This window comes from Chanodichthys erythropterus, chromosome 7, assembly GCF_024489055.1.
Source record: "Chanodichthys erythropterus isolate Z2021 chromosome 7, ASM2448905v1, whole genome shotgun sequence".
Lineage (NCBI taxonomy): Eukaryota > Metazoa > Chordata > Actinopteri > Cypriniformes > Xenocyprididae > Chanodichthys > Chanodichthys erythropterus.
Window position 1 is genome coordinate 5871959 of NC_090227.1, and position 16644 is coordinate 5888602.

General features: G+C 35.6%; 1 protein-coding gene across 1 annotated transcript; it reads right to left on the reverse strand.

Moving 5' to 3' along the window:
* Positions 1-999: 999 nt before the first annotated feature.
* Positions 1000-16017, reverse strand: napab (N-ethylmaleimide-sensitive factor attachment protein, alpha b). The gene is made up of 11 exons (XM_067389703.1): positions 15829-16017; positions 13170-13249; positions 12862-12978; positions 10261-10307; positions 8926-9003; positions 8741-8796; positions 8299-8383; positions 4474-4578; positions 4298-4366; positions 3961-4011; positions 1000-1391 (listed from the first exon to the last, which is right to left on the reverse strand). Exons 1-11 carry the CDS (start codon positions 15924-15926, stop codon positions 1290-1292), a joined length of 888 nt encoding a protein of 295 aa, XP_067245804.1. The 5' UTR covers positions 15927-16017; the 3' UTR covers positions 1000-1289.
* Between the last annotated feature and the right edge of the window lie 627 nt (positions 16018-16644).

The window sequence follows — 16644 nt, forward strand, 5'->3', positions numbered from 1 at the left end:
GGCCTTGGTCAGCTTCATATTTAACACCGTCAGGTGAAGGTTTTTGTTCATTTTGAAAGAAATGTGTTATTCTTTTTTCAATTTGTGTAAAAATTTTAAAACATCAATGGAACTACAAGATATTATGTTTCATTTACATAAACATATATCACCAATGTTCTTAATATTAAACGGAGGGAGGAGAATTAAGGAAATGACGAACTGGATTGTTAATAATAGTCCGAAGACATTATTACATAAGTTATAGTTATTACATAACTGAAGACTTTACACTGTTTTTGGATGGATTAAATTAAATTAGCATGCTTTTTAGTGCGCCTGATGGAGTTAAGTTAAAATGACCCAAAGTCACCCCTCTAATTGTTCCAGTGTGGTGAGGAAGTGGTTGTTCTATGGAAAAAAATTGTGTGCTCTAAACTTCCTTTCATACAGGTGCATTAAAAACATGCAGCTCTATTAATAATAGAAACCAGACACATCTTTAGATTTTAAGCAGGGAGGCAATTTAAGCACAGTTGAAAGTAATTATTTTAAACGTTAATAATATACCTTAAATCACTCTAACCTTTAACAACAAAACAAAAGCAATTTTACCCCATTACAAGAACAGGCCAGCAATTGTCCTTCCCTTTTTATAGAATAAATAAAATCACACTGTATAGGTTGAATCAGTCCTTCTTTTACTCTTTTTTTCTTCTCCTTATGTCAAAATATATATATAAAAAAAAAAAAAAAAAAAAAAACTGGAACAGCATTTCTAATCATTTTTTCAAGATAAGTCTATGCATGAAATCAGCAAGCAAAAAATATACAGAAATGCAAGGTATGGTACTTCCGCTAAGAATAAAAGTATATATGCCGCAACTAAAGAGGTTCACAGAATGAAAAAAGGCTTTTTTTGAGCTCAGTGATACAGGTGCTCCATTTTAGCCAGAGGACAAAGCATTTCTGAAGCTTGGTGTGCACAGCACCCCATAATAGTAATGTGGCTGGTTTCAGTTCTCATGTAAAATTTCCTCAAATCACATTTAAACAACCAGCCCTTATTTGTTTAGTGTTCTTTGTGGTCTGGCAGTAAGGCCATGTCAATGTTGTATCATGGAGAGAGAGAGAGAGAGAGAGAGAGAGAGAGAGAGAGAGAGAGAGAGAGAGGGGTCTGAGGTAAAGCAAGGAAATTAAGGCACAGAGTTGAGCTGGTGGTAAAAGAGAGTCAACCATCGTATGGAAGTCACACTGTTAAAGGCACGAGGCAGAGCGATTGGAACAGGGCAGAGGTGAGAAGGACGATCTTAGCGAAGGTCGCTTTCGTCTTCTTGTATGGTTTTCTTGATACGAAGCAGCATGGTGGTGAGCCACTGATCCAGCCGTGAGATGGTGTCATACTCCTTCACCTGACGGATGGAGATAAATGACAGTGAAACTGATTAAGATCCCCTACTCTTATAAAGTTGGTATTGTGCGGCTTAACTGTTTCCATTCAACAAGGTGAATTTAACTAGCTTGCAAAATTGGAAACATTTGCGAATAAAGCACATCCCAAGTGTTCAAGAGAACAAAATCGTCACTTCATGGGAAACCGGCCGAAAATATCTAACATAAATATAGCTGCAAGCAGCAATTACGGGGTCAAGCTGAATAAAGGCAGAAAAGGAAATATTTGTGGATATCTGTAATAATGAGGTTAGGATAAAGCTGTTTAAATGACATCAGTTAAAGCACTTATGACATAATAACATGTTTTATAACTTCTGAGCAGTAGGTGGCGCTATGACAAAACTCTGCATGCACCACAAGTCATGCTTGTGATGATATGTACAAAGCTTTGTGTTAATACACAAAACTTTTGCAAAGATATAGCCGCATATCCATTTTGGTGTGCTCGCAGTCAAATTTGTTGATGCAGTATAAAACAATGCTTGGGTGTATCAAAAATCTTTTTGTCATGAGTGTCTGTAGATACGGAGCCCCACACATGATATGCAAGAAAAATAATTAAATCGTGCGCACATGATTTAGCCTACAATTCTTTTCCTGCATGTCACGTCCGGGGCTCCGTATGTAGATGCTACATACCAAATTTCATACAAATCAGACAAATTTTGTAGGATGATTTTGAAAAAGTAGGTTTTGAATAAAATTCAATATGGCGGAGAGTAAGTATGGTATATAATATGGCAAATTTGGTATTGTAGGACTCGGCATAAGCCTACAAATCTAATGATGTAAGTTAAATGACAATATGTTGAATTTTTCATATGTTATAAGCATTTTCATATATTTCATTACATCACTTGACCACTGATCTAGAACTTTACAGGTCCTCGCAGAACATGGCCTCAATGATTCACACAGAGTTTCATAACAACACATTCATGCGTTTGTAAAACAGCGTTTTATGAAGAAAATTCAAAATGGCTGACCAAAGAAAATTGGATGTCGTACAACTCGGCATGCCTCAAGGAATCTAAGGAGATCCTCATGATTTTAGGACAAGCAAAAATATCAATTTTTCCTATGTTGGCACCAGTAGGTGGCACTGTGACAATACTGGGCATGTACCACCAAGTCATGCCTGTAATCACAAATACCAAGTTTGGTGGGATTTTGTTTGACTTGCGCGTCAAAAGTTATGAGCATAAACATGAGAGAATCTTTGAACTGTTGGTGACGCAAAAGGGTTTGAGGTAGAGACTCCAAATTTGCTATGGTAACACTTCAGACGGTCCTCTATCATTGTGCCAAATTTAATAACTTTTTTACCATACGGTTCTATGGGCTGCCATTGACTCAAGAGCAGCAGAAGAAAACTAAAGATTTCAATAGGGGTCAATGAAAGTTGCTGCAATCGGGGAAGCCACTGTGGATCTTTTATCCTACGTTATAAATCAGTACGTTTACATGGGATAATATCGGAATATTGTTGTCCTAGTAAGACAATACTCTGATTAAGAAACTACCATGTAAACAGCAATTTCTGATTACCTTAATCTGGCTAAAGTCATACTCGAAGTAAACACAAATCGAATTAATACATGTGGAGTATTCCTATTTTTAATCGCATTATTGACATGTATGTACACGCCTTATTCACACTATTAACCTCGAGTGGGGGTTCACACCGCATTTTGCCACAGGACACAAACACCTGACAATGATCAACTGTTTGACGGTAAACGATAGCATAGATTCAAGGAAAAAGGCACAAAACAAATTCCTCTCACCTAATCTCTCATCCAGTAACTCTGGAGTTTGTCGCAATGGCATGAATGAAATGTTGCCGGATGAAAGTACAGAGGGGGCCTTTTGCTGAAGAATTTGTCTACTTACATGTATAGCATAACAAATAACTAACTGCACTTGAAGCTTTCATAAAATTAAAAATGAAACACCCAAAACTATATATGGTACCATAAGGAAGACAAACTATGTTGGTACGTGAAATTCTAGAAATTCGGACGGCGTGGCATGGGGACGTAATGACATCTACCATTAATCGATCTATGTTCTATAACATGTAAAACGGGAACATGAAATGAATATTCTAAAAGCAACTCATGTAAACACCTTAATCAAAATATCGTCTCATTCAGAATAAGGTCAATAATTATATTACTGCTGTCTATGTAAATGTAGTCAATGACTTGCGTCCCAAAGCGAGCAGGAGAAACTCGATAAACATGTTGTTATCTTGCGTTCACAAGTCAGTTGTTTGTGAAGGCAATCATGTGAGACACTTCTGAGGTCATTATACCCAATCATTTTGGATCATTGGCTCAGGCATCTGAATAAACTGGCTGAATGGAATCATGGCTACTAATAATCATGGCTACTATCAGCATGTCCAGTAGGGAAGTTTATCTAATTTCTAGCATAACTGTGTGGTCACAGCATTGTTTAACATTCAAAAGATCAGTAGATATGTTGAAAACAAAGGAAAGAGCAAATAAGGGCTCATCTTACAGCATCAGTATATGCATCCACATTCTGTTCCTCAAAGGCATCTAAAAGTTTCTGTTAAAAACATAAAAGGACATATTAAGCACAATTCATCCATCATCCCACTGTCAGGGACACAATGTGCTTCACAGGCAAAATGATTGTGGTTTATTCACAATACTTTCACATCACCAATATGTTTTGTTTAAACATACTGGTTTTAAACAGCTATAACTACAATTTGTATAGTATGGACTTTAATAAATATTACTGCACAACAAGCCAAACTTGAAACCCACTTTCAGCAGGGAAGAATATAAAAATACATTTGTATAAATACTGAGCTGAGAGCCATCCTCACCTTCACCAATTTGCATTCACGTGAATCTGAAAAGGCTGGAAACATTTCCTCATACTTCTGGAGGGCAAGCTATGAGAGGGGGAGTCAAAGACAAGGAATTTTACAGGGAACTGCAAATGACAGCTGTTTTCCATCAGACTGTTTGAAAGAAAGCGTAATGGTGGGGTGTTTCATACCTTAGCATTAAGCATGTCCACACAGAAGTGGCAGAGAGCTGCCTTAAAGAAATAGTCCTTTGCACTGTATTTCAACAGAGTGCTGTCCATTGCATGCGTTGCAACCTGGAAACCCACCAGCACAAATAAAGAAATAGCTTAATAACTTTTTCCCTCCAAATCTGCATTTGCAAAAAGATGCAACTTCTTTTTCAAGCTAGAGTACAAATAGTGAGTTTGGGGTTAAACTGACTGTTTTCTTGAGATCTGTTCGTTAGATAATGAAACCTACACATGAGCTTCGATCAGCCTTCATTTGAGAAAATGAGAACAAGTGATATCAGTTCTAAAATGTGGTATAAATGTGATGCTTTCTGACTGGTGAAACATGCAATAAAATGTTCAAGAGATAGTTCACCCTAAAATGAAAAATAAGTCATCATTTACTCACCCTGGTGTTGTTCTAATGCAGTATCGTGTTCTTTCTTTTTAGGACCACAAAAGGAGAAATTTTAAAAAAAATATAGCTGCAAAGCAGCAATTATCAAGTGCTTTAAGGCCTTTAAGCACTTGCATAAAAACGAATTATGTTTTATTTAGCAAGCATGTAACCACTTAGAGCATAGATGAAGCATTTACAGCCAGAGTGCCCCAGGGATGACGTGTTTTTGTAGGCCAACCCGGAAGTTAGCGGCGCACGGGTTCCTTCGATCGGAAGCCTATGCATTTTTCCCATAGACTTTTGGAAAATCGCAGAAAATAATCTCTGTGTTTAACAAAGGGTTACGACACTTACACATTTTGTCTATCAAGATAATCTTTACAAGTGAACACAACATTTATAGATTTTGAAGGCTAAATAAAGTCGTCAGATATAAAAGGCTAACAGTAGGCTATAAACGGACTACAGCACACCATGGTTGCGGATCAACGTCGTCACCACCAAGCGTACTGTATTTCAAAAAAACAACTTTATTTAAAAACATGCTCACTGATTATAATCTGTGCTGTTTTGAATGTTATGTATCCACTTTTTCATGAGAAATGCTGTCCAAATGTCCTGTTTGTCATGATGACGTCTAAAGTCCCCGCCAAAGGAAGTAGTCCCTTTTAGCAATTTGTTAGCAACCGCCAATTTTAAGACACAGTAAAAGTTTTAAAAATCACAAGCGGGTTATAACTGGTGTGTTTTATATCATAGATCAAAACGTGAAAGTATTTAGAGGCTTTGTTAACCACAGACCTTATTTCAGGCGATTTAGCAAAAACCCATTCAAAAAACCCATAGACTTGACGGCGTTGGAACCGGAGGTGCTAAAATGCTAACTCGCTTCCGGATTTTGCCTACAAAAACGCGTCATCCCTGGGGCACTCTATACAGGCAATTTACCATAGAAAATCTATAATTTTTACACCTTTTATAGTCCCACCTATGGGCTGATCTCCATAAAAGTATGCATGCTTCTTTAGAACCATATGTGTTCACATAATGATGTGAAGTTCTGAGTTTTCGTTTTGGAACGAAAGGCTTGGCCATGCCTGTTTTATCGAGGTTGAGCCAAAAACCTAGGACTAGTTCGCCAAAGTGGGTTTTTGAAATAATCTCCAAAATTTAACAAATGATTTGATGGACAGAGGCGGTCCTAGAGGCAAAGTTGCTCAGAATGAGGAGTTTTACCATGTGGTATGAATGTCGTGGGTTTGTGTGAAAAATTGCGTCAAACACAATCCTTTACACATGTGAAATGGCGATGGCTGATTTCTTTCAAATTCCTCACAGGCCTCTAGGGCTGTGAGTCAAACAGGCCCAGTGAGTTTCATTCCGATCGGCCGCCGTTAACCTCGTCTGATAGTTTCTCAAACTTCATTGGTTGATGTGGGACACAGCGATGCATCAGTGTCCTCAAAGACTATCATGGCACCTCGGACAAAGACACTGTGTGCCAATTTTCAAGTCAATCGGACTAACGGTGAAGTAGTTATAGCCATTTTCAGGTTTTTCTGCTGTTATAGTGCCACCAAGTGGCCAGTTGCCATGTCCTTTTTCACGTGACCACAGAATGAGCTCTTACATAGGTGTGCTGAGTTTAGTGAAAATCTCATTCCATTCAGCCATTTTAGTGAATGTGGCTCCAGCCACTTCAAACGTTTTGCCAGCCCTTAGGGACCGTGAACTGAACCACTGATTCGAAACAAAAGATTCGTAAAGCTTCAAAGCTTCATGAAGCAGTGTTTTGAAATCGCCCATCATTAGATATTGTTGAATAAAGTCATTATTTTGTTTTTTTTTGGCACACAAAAAGTATTCTCGTTGCTTCATAACATTAAGGTTGAACCACTGTAGTCACATGAGCTGGTTTTAAATACATCCTTAGTAACTTTCTGGGTGTTTGAAAGTGTTAAAGGGGGGTGTAATGCTATTTCATGCTTTCTAACTTATTTACACTGTTAAAGAGTTGCATTCTCATGCTAAACATGGCTTAAGTTTTAAAACACGAGTTTGACGTATGACTGAGTACTTCTGTGCCAAATACAGTCCTTCCAGTTTTGGAACGGGTTTCAGAGAGTTTTTTCAAGTATGGCCGGTATGACGCGAAAGTGGAATTCCTTGTATAGGCACTTCTCCCTGATAAGCGCACACACACATCACCCTGAGCAAGAGCAAGAGCAAGAACACGCCCATCAACATGCTTCGTTCAGGATACGGAAGAGAGAGATTTTTCAACAATGGCTGTGTCCCAATTCAGGGGCTGCACCCTTTGAAGGCTGCACAAATCATCGAGGCAGTCTTATTTAAGCGTTCGATTGCAACATAAGAAAGTAATTACTGTATTTTACACCTCACAATGAATATCAGTCAATTTTATTACCGTTACTTTTCTTAAATAAGACATCCTTGATGAAGTATTCAGCCTTCAAATGTGACCTCTGAAGGACGCAGCCTCCGAAATGAGATGCAGCTCCTGTCAACAAAGGGGTGTGTTTTTGGTTGTGAGGGAAAGATTACCTTTTTCAGCTTCCCAAAGAACCCAGCATTAAGGGAACAGTGGATGAAGTTTGTTTTTCCAGGGCAGCAACAGAGTTGTGCATGTATGTCGGTGATGAATACTTTGTAAACAAGTCCCAGTTCGGCGCTGGATTTGCAGATCACAGGCACTTGTGGTGCACAAGTGCATAAAATGTAAACAACACAAATGTTTTTTGTTCCCTTTTTATTTTTTAATCATGTTGCAGCTAGCAGACGATCTCTACGCAAGAGCTGCGAGCGCTTGTGACTCTTTAGCTCCGCCCACAGCACTGGCGGCAGACACGCCTCCAGGAGCTCTGCTTTTTTTCGGAAAGACTCGGTTTAGCATATCTATCTTTTATAGATATGATAAAACTAAAGACTTTTCAGAGGCATGAAGGATGCATGGTTACTCTAGATACTCAATATTAACATAAGATTGGCAGAAACTGTGTGTGATACCCCCGCTTTAATTAACTTGCTTTCAAAAATATCTTAATTTGTGTTCCGAAGATGAACGAAGGTCTTACGGGTGTGGAACGACATGAGGGTGAGTAATTAATGACAGAATTTTCATTTTTAGGTGAACTAACCCTTTAAATTCTCCTTTTGTGGTTCAAAAAAGAAAGAAGGGCATATGACATTAAACAACACTAGGGTGAGAAAATGGTGACTTGCTTTCCCTTTAACAGCTACCTTCATTTCCATATTCAAAAATCTACGTTATCCACACATGGAGGCCAAATAGAAAATATTTCTTATTAAACTTTTATGACCCTTATATGGGACCTCCTATGGGATCAAGTGCACTGAAACCAAACTGTCATATTTTTGCTTACCTGTTCATAGATCTCAATGGCTTTAGGGTACTGCTCCAGTTGAGCGGCGTAGGTGGCAACTTTGAGTAGGCACTTGTTAGCTGAACTTTAGCATGAGAGACAGAGTGAACCGATGAGAAACTATTTCACAGTCCTAGATTAAGACTCGGTTACAATTACAGAAAAATGAGTCATGTAATGATGAATAACACGGTCATGTGTCATATATTGCCTACAAGGCCATATAGCTTAATAATAGAACTGTAAATCTGATATAGGGCGAAGGTCTGCCTTCAGCAAACATGCTTGTTATGTATCAAGTCTTTTAACAGTTAATCTAAACTATTTCCTGGAGAAGATTTCAATTTATAGGTAACCCATTTTCTACTGGTCTTCTCTACATCATCACTGAGGTTCGTTAAGTTGAGCAACAGGATTAAAAATAGCTTCAAAACTGCAGTACCTTGTGGACTCCTCGCCTTTGTAATAGTCTGCCGCCTGTTCGTAGTGAGCTATGGCCTAAGAAAAGGTTATAAAGTACAACAACCAATTAAGATGAATAAATCTTTCAGATTTTGGATGAGCTTGATGGATTATATATGGTTTACAATAGAAAATGATCCATTATTGTGACAAAAAAAGTCTGACCTTGTCAATGTCAACAAGTTCAGTCTCATAAACTTCAGCAATGGTAACGTGGTGTTTCGCTGCAATTGTAAATCGACCCTATAAGATGAGAAACACGAAACATAGAAAGTATCATGTTTTCAGTGCAATCTCTAGTGCTGCTTGTTCATTCCTCCTGGGCAAAAGTAAACATATAGGTCAGACAAAACCATGGGTATTCCACCCAACAAAGAAGACTTCACAGGTGAAATACAACTTAAATTTCTTCCCTGAGTTCAGCTGGACAGTTTCAGCCGAAAAACTACACCATTACACTGGGGGGGGATATAGCAGATTATACTGATAAAACAAATTCTGCAAGCAAAATATCTAATTTCAAATCATATCCAATTTCAAAATATCAAATTTTAACAAGCAGTTTTACAAATATCTTAAATGACTATAATTCATAAATATGATTTTATGAGGGTTTTTTTTTGGAGAGTTGCACCTCATGGCATTTGACCATGGAGGGCTCCTAATAGATTATTCCATATGATCAGGATAATTGCAAATTAAATGTTCGAGACCGTGGTTTCATCAGCAAAATATTGTCATTAATGAGTGATTAATCACTTGACCTGTAGGCCTGGTTTCAAAAATGAAAATTTTAAATGAAAATTTTGTCATCATTTACTCACCCTCGATACAAACCTGTATGAATTTCTTTGTTCTGCTGAACACTAAGGAAGATATTTGGAAGAATGTGAGTAATCAAACAGATCTTGCCCTCCACTGACTACCATAGTATTTATTTTTCCTACTATGGTAGTCAATGTGGGGCGAGATCTGTTTGATTGCTTACATGCTTTCAAATATTCTTCAGCAGAACAAAGAAATTCATACAGGTTTGGAACAACTTAAGGGTGAGTAGATGATGACAAAATTTTCATTTTTGAGTGAACTATCCCCTTAAGCCAGGAATAGACTTAATTAAATTAGGACATTCAAGTAGTTTTTATAAACGTGCCTTAGAAAAAAAAACATTACTGGTGTGCATCTTGAGACAAAACAAAGGCACTGACATATTTTAAGATATGTCAGAGTAAGTTGCTTTAAGTTAAAACAGCTCAAACATACATTTTAGTCTGAGTTACTGCTCACTAAAACACATGCATTGTGTTACAGTGCCCTCTAGTGGTGTATTAAGTAACTTGCAATATGTTTTATAAAACAATTGCTTTGGATATGCTGGAAAAAATTCCAAAACAGGTTTTCACTGCAAAAAGATAAATGGATGAAGAGAGTCAAAATTATTCTGTACCGCAAAAGCAGCTCTATTTTGTATTTAAAACACCATCTACGAAAGACTCTTACCATGTCTGTATAGATCTCAATGGCCCTGTTCAGGCAGTTTATGGCCTCTGTGGAGAGAATGACAGACAGCTGACTCAATGAACTGCAGTTAGCTAGATAACTATTAACTCAAAAGTAATAAGAACACATTTTTTGGTTTTGTTGGTGAGAGGGAAAAAAAGGGTCTCATTCACTAGTAATTGTGTGAATTATATGTACTCACATGAGAACTTGTCATGAAAAATGTCCTAATTCACAATGCATATGAATTTTTTTAACCTCATTTTAAAAGGATGACCACATGTGTGAGGTTAGTCATTTGCTTAAAACACACTCAAACCATCTCCAAATAAGAGCTCTCTATACAAACTCTGCTTTGCAGTCTTTTGTCACTCACAACAAACATATGTTGCACACTAGAGATACAGTGGCATGAAAAAGTATGAACCCCTTGCAGAATGTGTGAAAATGAGAATTATATTAATTAAATAAGAGGGATAATAAAAAATGCATGTTATTTTTTGTTTAGTACTGTTCGGAATAAGATATTTTACATAAAAGATGTTTACATTTAGTTCACAAGACAAAACAATAGCTGAATTTATATATAAAAAAAAAACATTTATAAGTATGTGAACCATTGATTCTCAATACGGTGTGTGGTTACCTGATGATCCACGACTGTTTTTATGTTTTGTGATGGTTGTTCATGAGTTTCTTGTTTGTCCTGAGCAGTTAAACTGAGCTCTGTTCTTCAGAAAAATCCTCCAGCTCCTGCAGATTCATCAGTTTTCAAGCATTTTTGCATATTTGAACCCTTTCCAGCAGTGGCTGTATGATTTTGAGATCTGTGTTTTCATACGGAGGACAATTGAGAGACTCAAACTCAACTATTAAAGGTTCAAACATTCACTGATGCTCCAGAAGGAAACACGATGCACTAAGAGTCGGGGGTGAAAACTTTTGAATTTAAATATCAAGGTAGATTGCACTTAATTTTTCTGCCGGGAAACATGCAAGTATCTTCTGTTGGTTCCGAAGGGCAGTACTAAATGAAAAACAATGGTATTTAAACAAAATAAGAAAAATTGTGACATCTTCATCCGGTTCAAAAGTTTTCACACTCCGACTCTTAATGCATCGTGTTTCCTTCTGGAGCATCAGTGAATGTTTGAACCTTTTTTAATAGTTGTGTTTGAGTCCCTCAGTTGTCCTCAGTATGAAAACACAGATCTCAAAATCACATAGTTACTGCTGGAAAGGGTTCAAATATGCAAAAATGCTTGAAAACTGATGAATCTGCAGGAGCTGGAGGATTTTTCTGAAGAACAGAGCTCAGTTTAACTGCTGAGGACAAACAAGAGACTCATGAACAACCATCACAAAACATAAAAACAGTCGTGGATCATCAGGTAACCACACACAGTATTGAGAATCAATGGTTCACATACTTATGAATGGGGTTATTTTAATAAATTCAGCTATTGTTTTGTCTTGTGAACTAAATGCAAACATCTTTTATGTAAAATATCTTACTCAGGACAGTACTAAACAAAAAATAACATGCATTTTTTATTATCCCTCTTATTTTATTAAAATAATTCTCATTTTCACAGATTCTGCAAGGGGTTCACATACTTTTTCATGCCACTGTGCACTGTATGCTTATAACTGTATGTTTTTGAAAGAAGTTTCTCATGTTACAAAGGCTGGATTTGATCTAAAACAGTAAAACATTAATTTTGTAAAATATTATATATTATTACAGTTTTCAGCATCATTACTCCAGTCTTCAGTGTCACATGACACTGAAGATTTCCTTCAGAAATCATTCTAATATGCTGATTTGCTGCTTATTTTTATTGGTGCTCTATTAATAATGGTTCTTATTATCATGTTGAAAACATTTATTGCTGCTTAATATTTTTGTGGAAACCATGAAACAGGATTGTTTGATGAATAGAAAGTTCACTAGAACAGCATTTATTAAAATAGAAATCTTTTGTAAATGCCTTTACTGTCACTTTTGATCAATTTAATGTGTCCTTGCTGAATAAAAGTATTTATTTTTGAATGGGAGTGTATCACAGATTCCACAAAAATATGAAGAAGCAAAAACTTAACGCAACATAAATAAATTACATTTAAAATATATTAAAAAACAAAACGGTTGTTTTAATTTGTAATATTTCAAAATATTACTACTTTTACTGTATTTTTGATTAAATTAATGCAGCTTTTTTGAGCATAAGAGACTTTTTTCAAAAACATAAAAAAAAGTCTTTTGACCAGAAGTCTATCTATATACAAGTACTCAAGATGAAATATCTATGTATAAAATTTAGGCCTAATCTTAACAAATTTATAAGGCCACTCAGAGTAGGTGATTTTGTGTGTGCTTGTGGTTTCAGTTGTTCCTACATTTTTTGTAAAAATTCAGAATAAATTTTACTACAAAAGTTGAATCGTGATTTGTTCATGAAAAATTGTACGCAGGTTTGAGATTTCACACACAAGTTCATGTGAATGCACAGTTAATGAATGAGGCCCAAAGCTAACTTGTTAATAGTAGCTGGATGTTGAGAAATGGAAAATAAATGAACGTGACATTCAGATGAATACCTTGAGGGTCCGATTTTTTAAAGGCATTGCCGGCATCAATGAAGTTTGTGGCAGCATCGTGTTTACTCTGCATCTGCAGGTGTAGGAGGGCCGCCTGCGAGAAAGCATTTCCTGCAGCTAACAAACACATTCACACAACAAAATGCAAATATTAAATAGACATACATAGACTATAAGCTTTAACACACAAAAACTTCTTTCTCATTTAGAAATGAAATGCATTTTTGTTTCATTGACTCATGTAAATGGAACAAAATGGACAAAATGACAAAAGTCACAAGTAGACTTGTTAATGTGTATGTCTTTACCACTCCAGTTCTTGGCCATCTTGAACATGTTTGCAGCCCTTCCATACAAGTCACAAGCATCCTCCATCTTTGAAGAGCCCCTGGTAAAATATAATGATATAACATGAAAACAATGTACTAAAAACGGAAATGTTTTTCACGTACAGGCAACAACATTGTCAAAACAATCCCCGTTCACACGGATCCGCGAAAACGACTAAAAATGCTGTATTATTCAAGCCAGGCCAGTAGTTGGCGATGTCACTTTGTAATTAAACACTTCGTGCATATAGACTGAACACGTAATACACATGCGCAACATCACCGTTTTCACAAATTCACGTTTTTGTAGTTTACACAGATGATAACGGTATCGTTTTCAAAAATTACGTTTTTTTTTTTTTTACTTTTTAAAAGTTTGCATTTTCAGGACCCCAAAACACTGTAAATGAACGGCCAAAACGCATAAAAAGTTCAGTTTTTAGTTTACAACATTGTAAACAGCCCCTTAGAATGATGATTTCAAACCAATCGCCTTCCATAAGAGCGCCACACATGACATGCGGACAAAAAAATATTGACAGTACTGTGCAAAAGTCTTAGGCACGTCAGTATTTTCACCCCCAAAAAAGGTTTTAAGCTAGTTATTTATATCTTTTGCTGTAGTGTGTCAATAGGAAATATCCGTTCACTTTCCAAACATTCATTTTGCCATTAATTGTAAAAAATTTCAGTGAGATTTTTGAATACACAGTAAGACTGATAACAGCCGGTGCTCCACATGGAGCCGTTATCAGTTCTTATTGTGTATTCAAAAGTCTCACTGGATTATTACAATTAATGGCAAAATGAATGTTTGGAAATGTGAACGGATATTTCCTATTGACACACTACAGCAAAAGATATAAATAACTGGCTTAAAACCTTTTTTGGGTGTGAAAATACTGACGTGCCTAAGACTTTTGCACAGTACTGTATACCGTGGCCATGAATTAGCAATTCGTTCCCTCGTTTTTGTAAATCGTGGCCAAGTTGAACTAATTTGTTTCCTCTTTTAGTTTTTACTAAAACAAGGGAACAAATTATTACAATTAGTATTGATTAGTTGATATATTTTGTTGGTATGAATGTTCATATATTGTATATATTCTTTTGAAATGGAATAGTGTAATGAACCTTTAAACTAAATATTTTTCAAAAATCCAAAAAAAAAGTTTGAATATATGTTATATTTATTACATCTGATACATCAGGCTTTTATTGCCCATATAGTATGGTATAGTGAGAATATGGAGCTCACTAGAGAAACACCTCAAAGCTCTGTAGTTTTAATTGGAATTATGCAATTACAATGATTGAGAGATTCATCAATAAACATTCCTCAAAAACCTGCTGTATCATTTTAATACTCACATGTTTTTTCTAATCTATCTATCTATCTATCTATCTATCTATATATATATATATATATATATATATATATATATATATATATAGATATATATATATATATATCTATATATATATATATATATATATATATATCTATATCTCTCTCTATCTAGATCTCTCTTTTATATATATATATATATATATATATATATATATCTATATCTATATATAGAGAGAGAGAGAGAGAGAGAGAGATAGATATATATATAAACACTGCCCTCCAAAAGTTTGGAAACACCCCTGGCAAAGTGTGGTTTTGGACGATATCAGCATAAATCCTTATTTTTTGGTGCAAATACATTAAAGTAACTTGATTATCATTGAAGACCAGCAATAATTATTTTCATTTTGATTACATAATAATGGCAATATATACATGTCAAAGTCAGAGATGCCCCTTTGCCAGCTGTGATGCCTGGTTACTGGTTTAAACTTGGCCCAGGTTTGTAAAAGATTTTTGGCTCAGCACACCTTAATAGCTTCAACAATTGATTGCCAATTAAGTTTCGAATACAATGAACCAATTAGAACCCAGTTTAGGTCAGATAGCTGCTAATGGTAGATATTTTTATGTATCGTAAAGCTAAGTTTTTTCTATGTATAAACTGTTTATGTAATAAAATAGGTTTTCATAGTTTGTGTTGACCCTTATCAGTGCAAAATTATCACAAATTAAAAAGGATTCATGCCAATATTGTCCAAAACCCCACTTTTCTAGGGCGTTTCCAAACGTTTGGAGGGCAGTGTGTATATATACCTCCATTACGGGTTTGGTGTTGATCATCGTTCATGTTCAGTAATGTTGTAACGGGCTCAAGTGAATGTCAGCTGACTTCATTTCACTGTCTCATCGCCAGACTATTTCATCATTAGTTTTTATGAAAGTACAGCGCCAGATCACAAGACTAAATCTCAACCTTTACAACATAGAGACACAGATATAACGTTAGATTTACACAGACAAAAGATTTATACTGACAATATTTAGATTTATTACAATTAGCCGTTGCTCTAACTAAACTAAACTTTCAGACGATTAAAATTCAATGTGGTTTTACGATGGATATCCAAACAATCTCATATGACAGAAGAAAATGTTTTTAGAGTTTTATTTCATTATGATATTCACTTACATAAAGTTTGTGTTTGACAGCTAACTGGCTAGCATGCTAACTATCTGTTTACCCGGTTTGCCTGTCAGCAGTATATTAAAAGTTAGAAAACTTACCCAAACAGAGAGCCAAAGAACGACTGCGAGGATTTAACTTTCTTTTCGGCTTCTGCCATCAGAGCCATGGCTTCTTTTTCTTTACCGGAGTTATCCATGAATAATGTTTACAGTAAGTTACAACTTTAGCGGCAGACTATGGAATCCAGCCACATCAACACATCCCTGCGGAAACTTCCAACATGTCTGTCTGGTGTCTACTGCTTCATTTCAAAATAAAAGTTGAGTTCAGATAAATACCTATTTTTTTACAGTCTATGATAAATACATGCATGTATTTTTGAAGTACCTTAATATAATGTTAATTTATTTATTTCCAATGCCTTTTGAGTACTGAAAGTTACAGTAAAATTTCGTATTACACTGAGCTGTTTTATTTTTTTATAGAACACTTAATTAAACCGTATAAAACCTGACTTGTTAAATAATAGTCAGAAAAATCTTTTTTTAAACAATATATATGGGTCAAAGACGAAAAAGGGGTTTCAAGCATCAAAACAATAAGTGTAATACAGCTTTGAATTGTTGTTGTTGTTGTTGTTGTTTTTCAATATATCAGAATATGTCCTGTTTAATTTGTTTGTTTGTTTGTTTGTTTTCTGAGCAAAAATTAAGTATCATACATTTTTACCATGATTTACAGAAGACACCCATGAAAATGTCATTGAGTGTAACAATCTTGTCAGGGATATTTACAAAAAAAAAAAATGTATTTATGCCATATTAAAGACTAATTACTTTTACCCCAAATGCTAACATTTTTTAAATTTGCCACTATCAGCAAGATTTTTTTACTCATTTAAAATGCAATCAAAT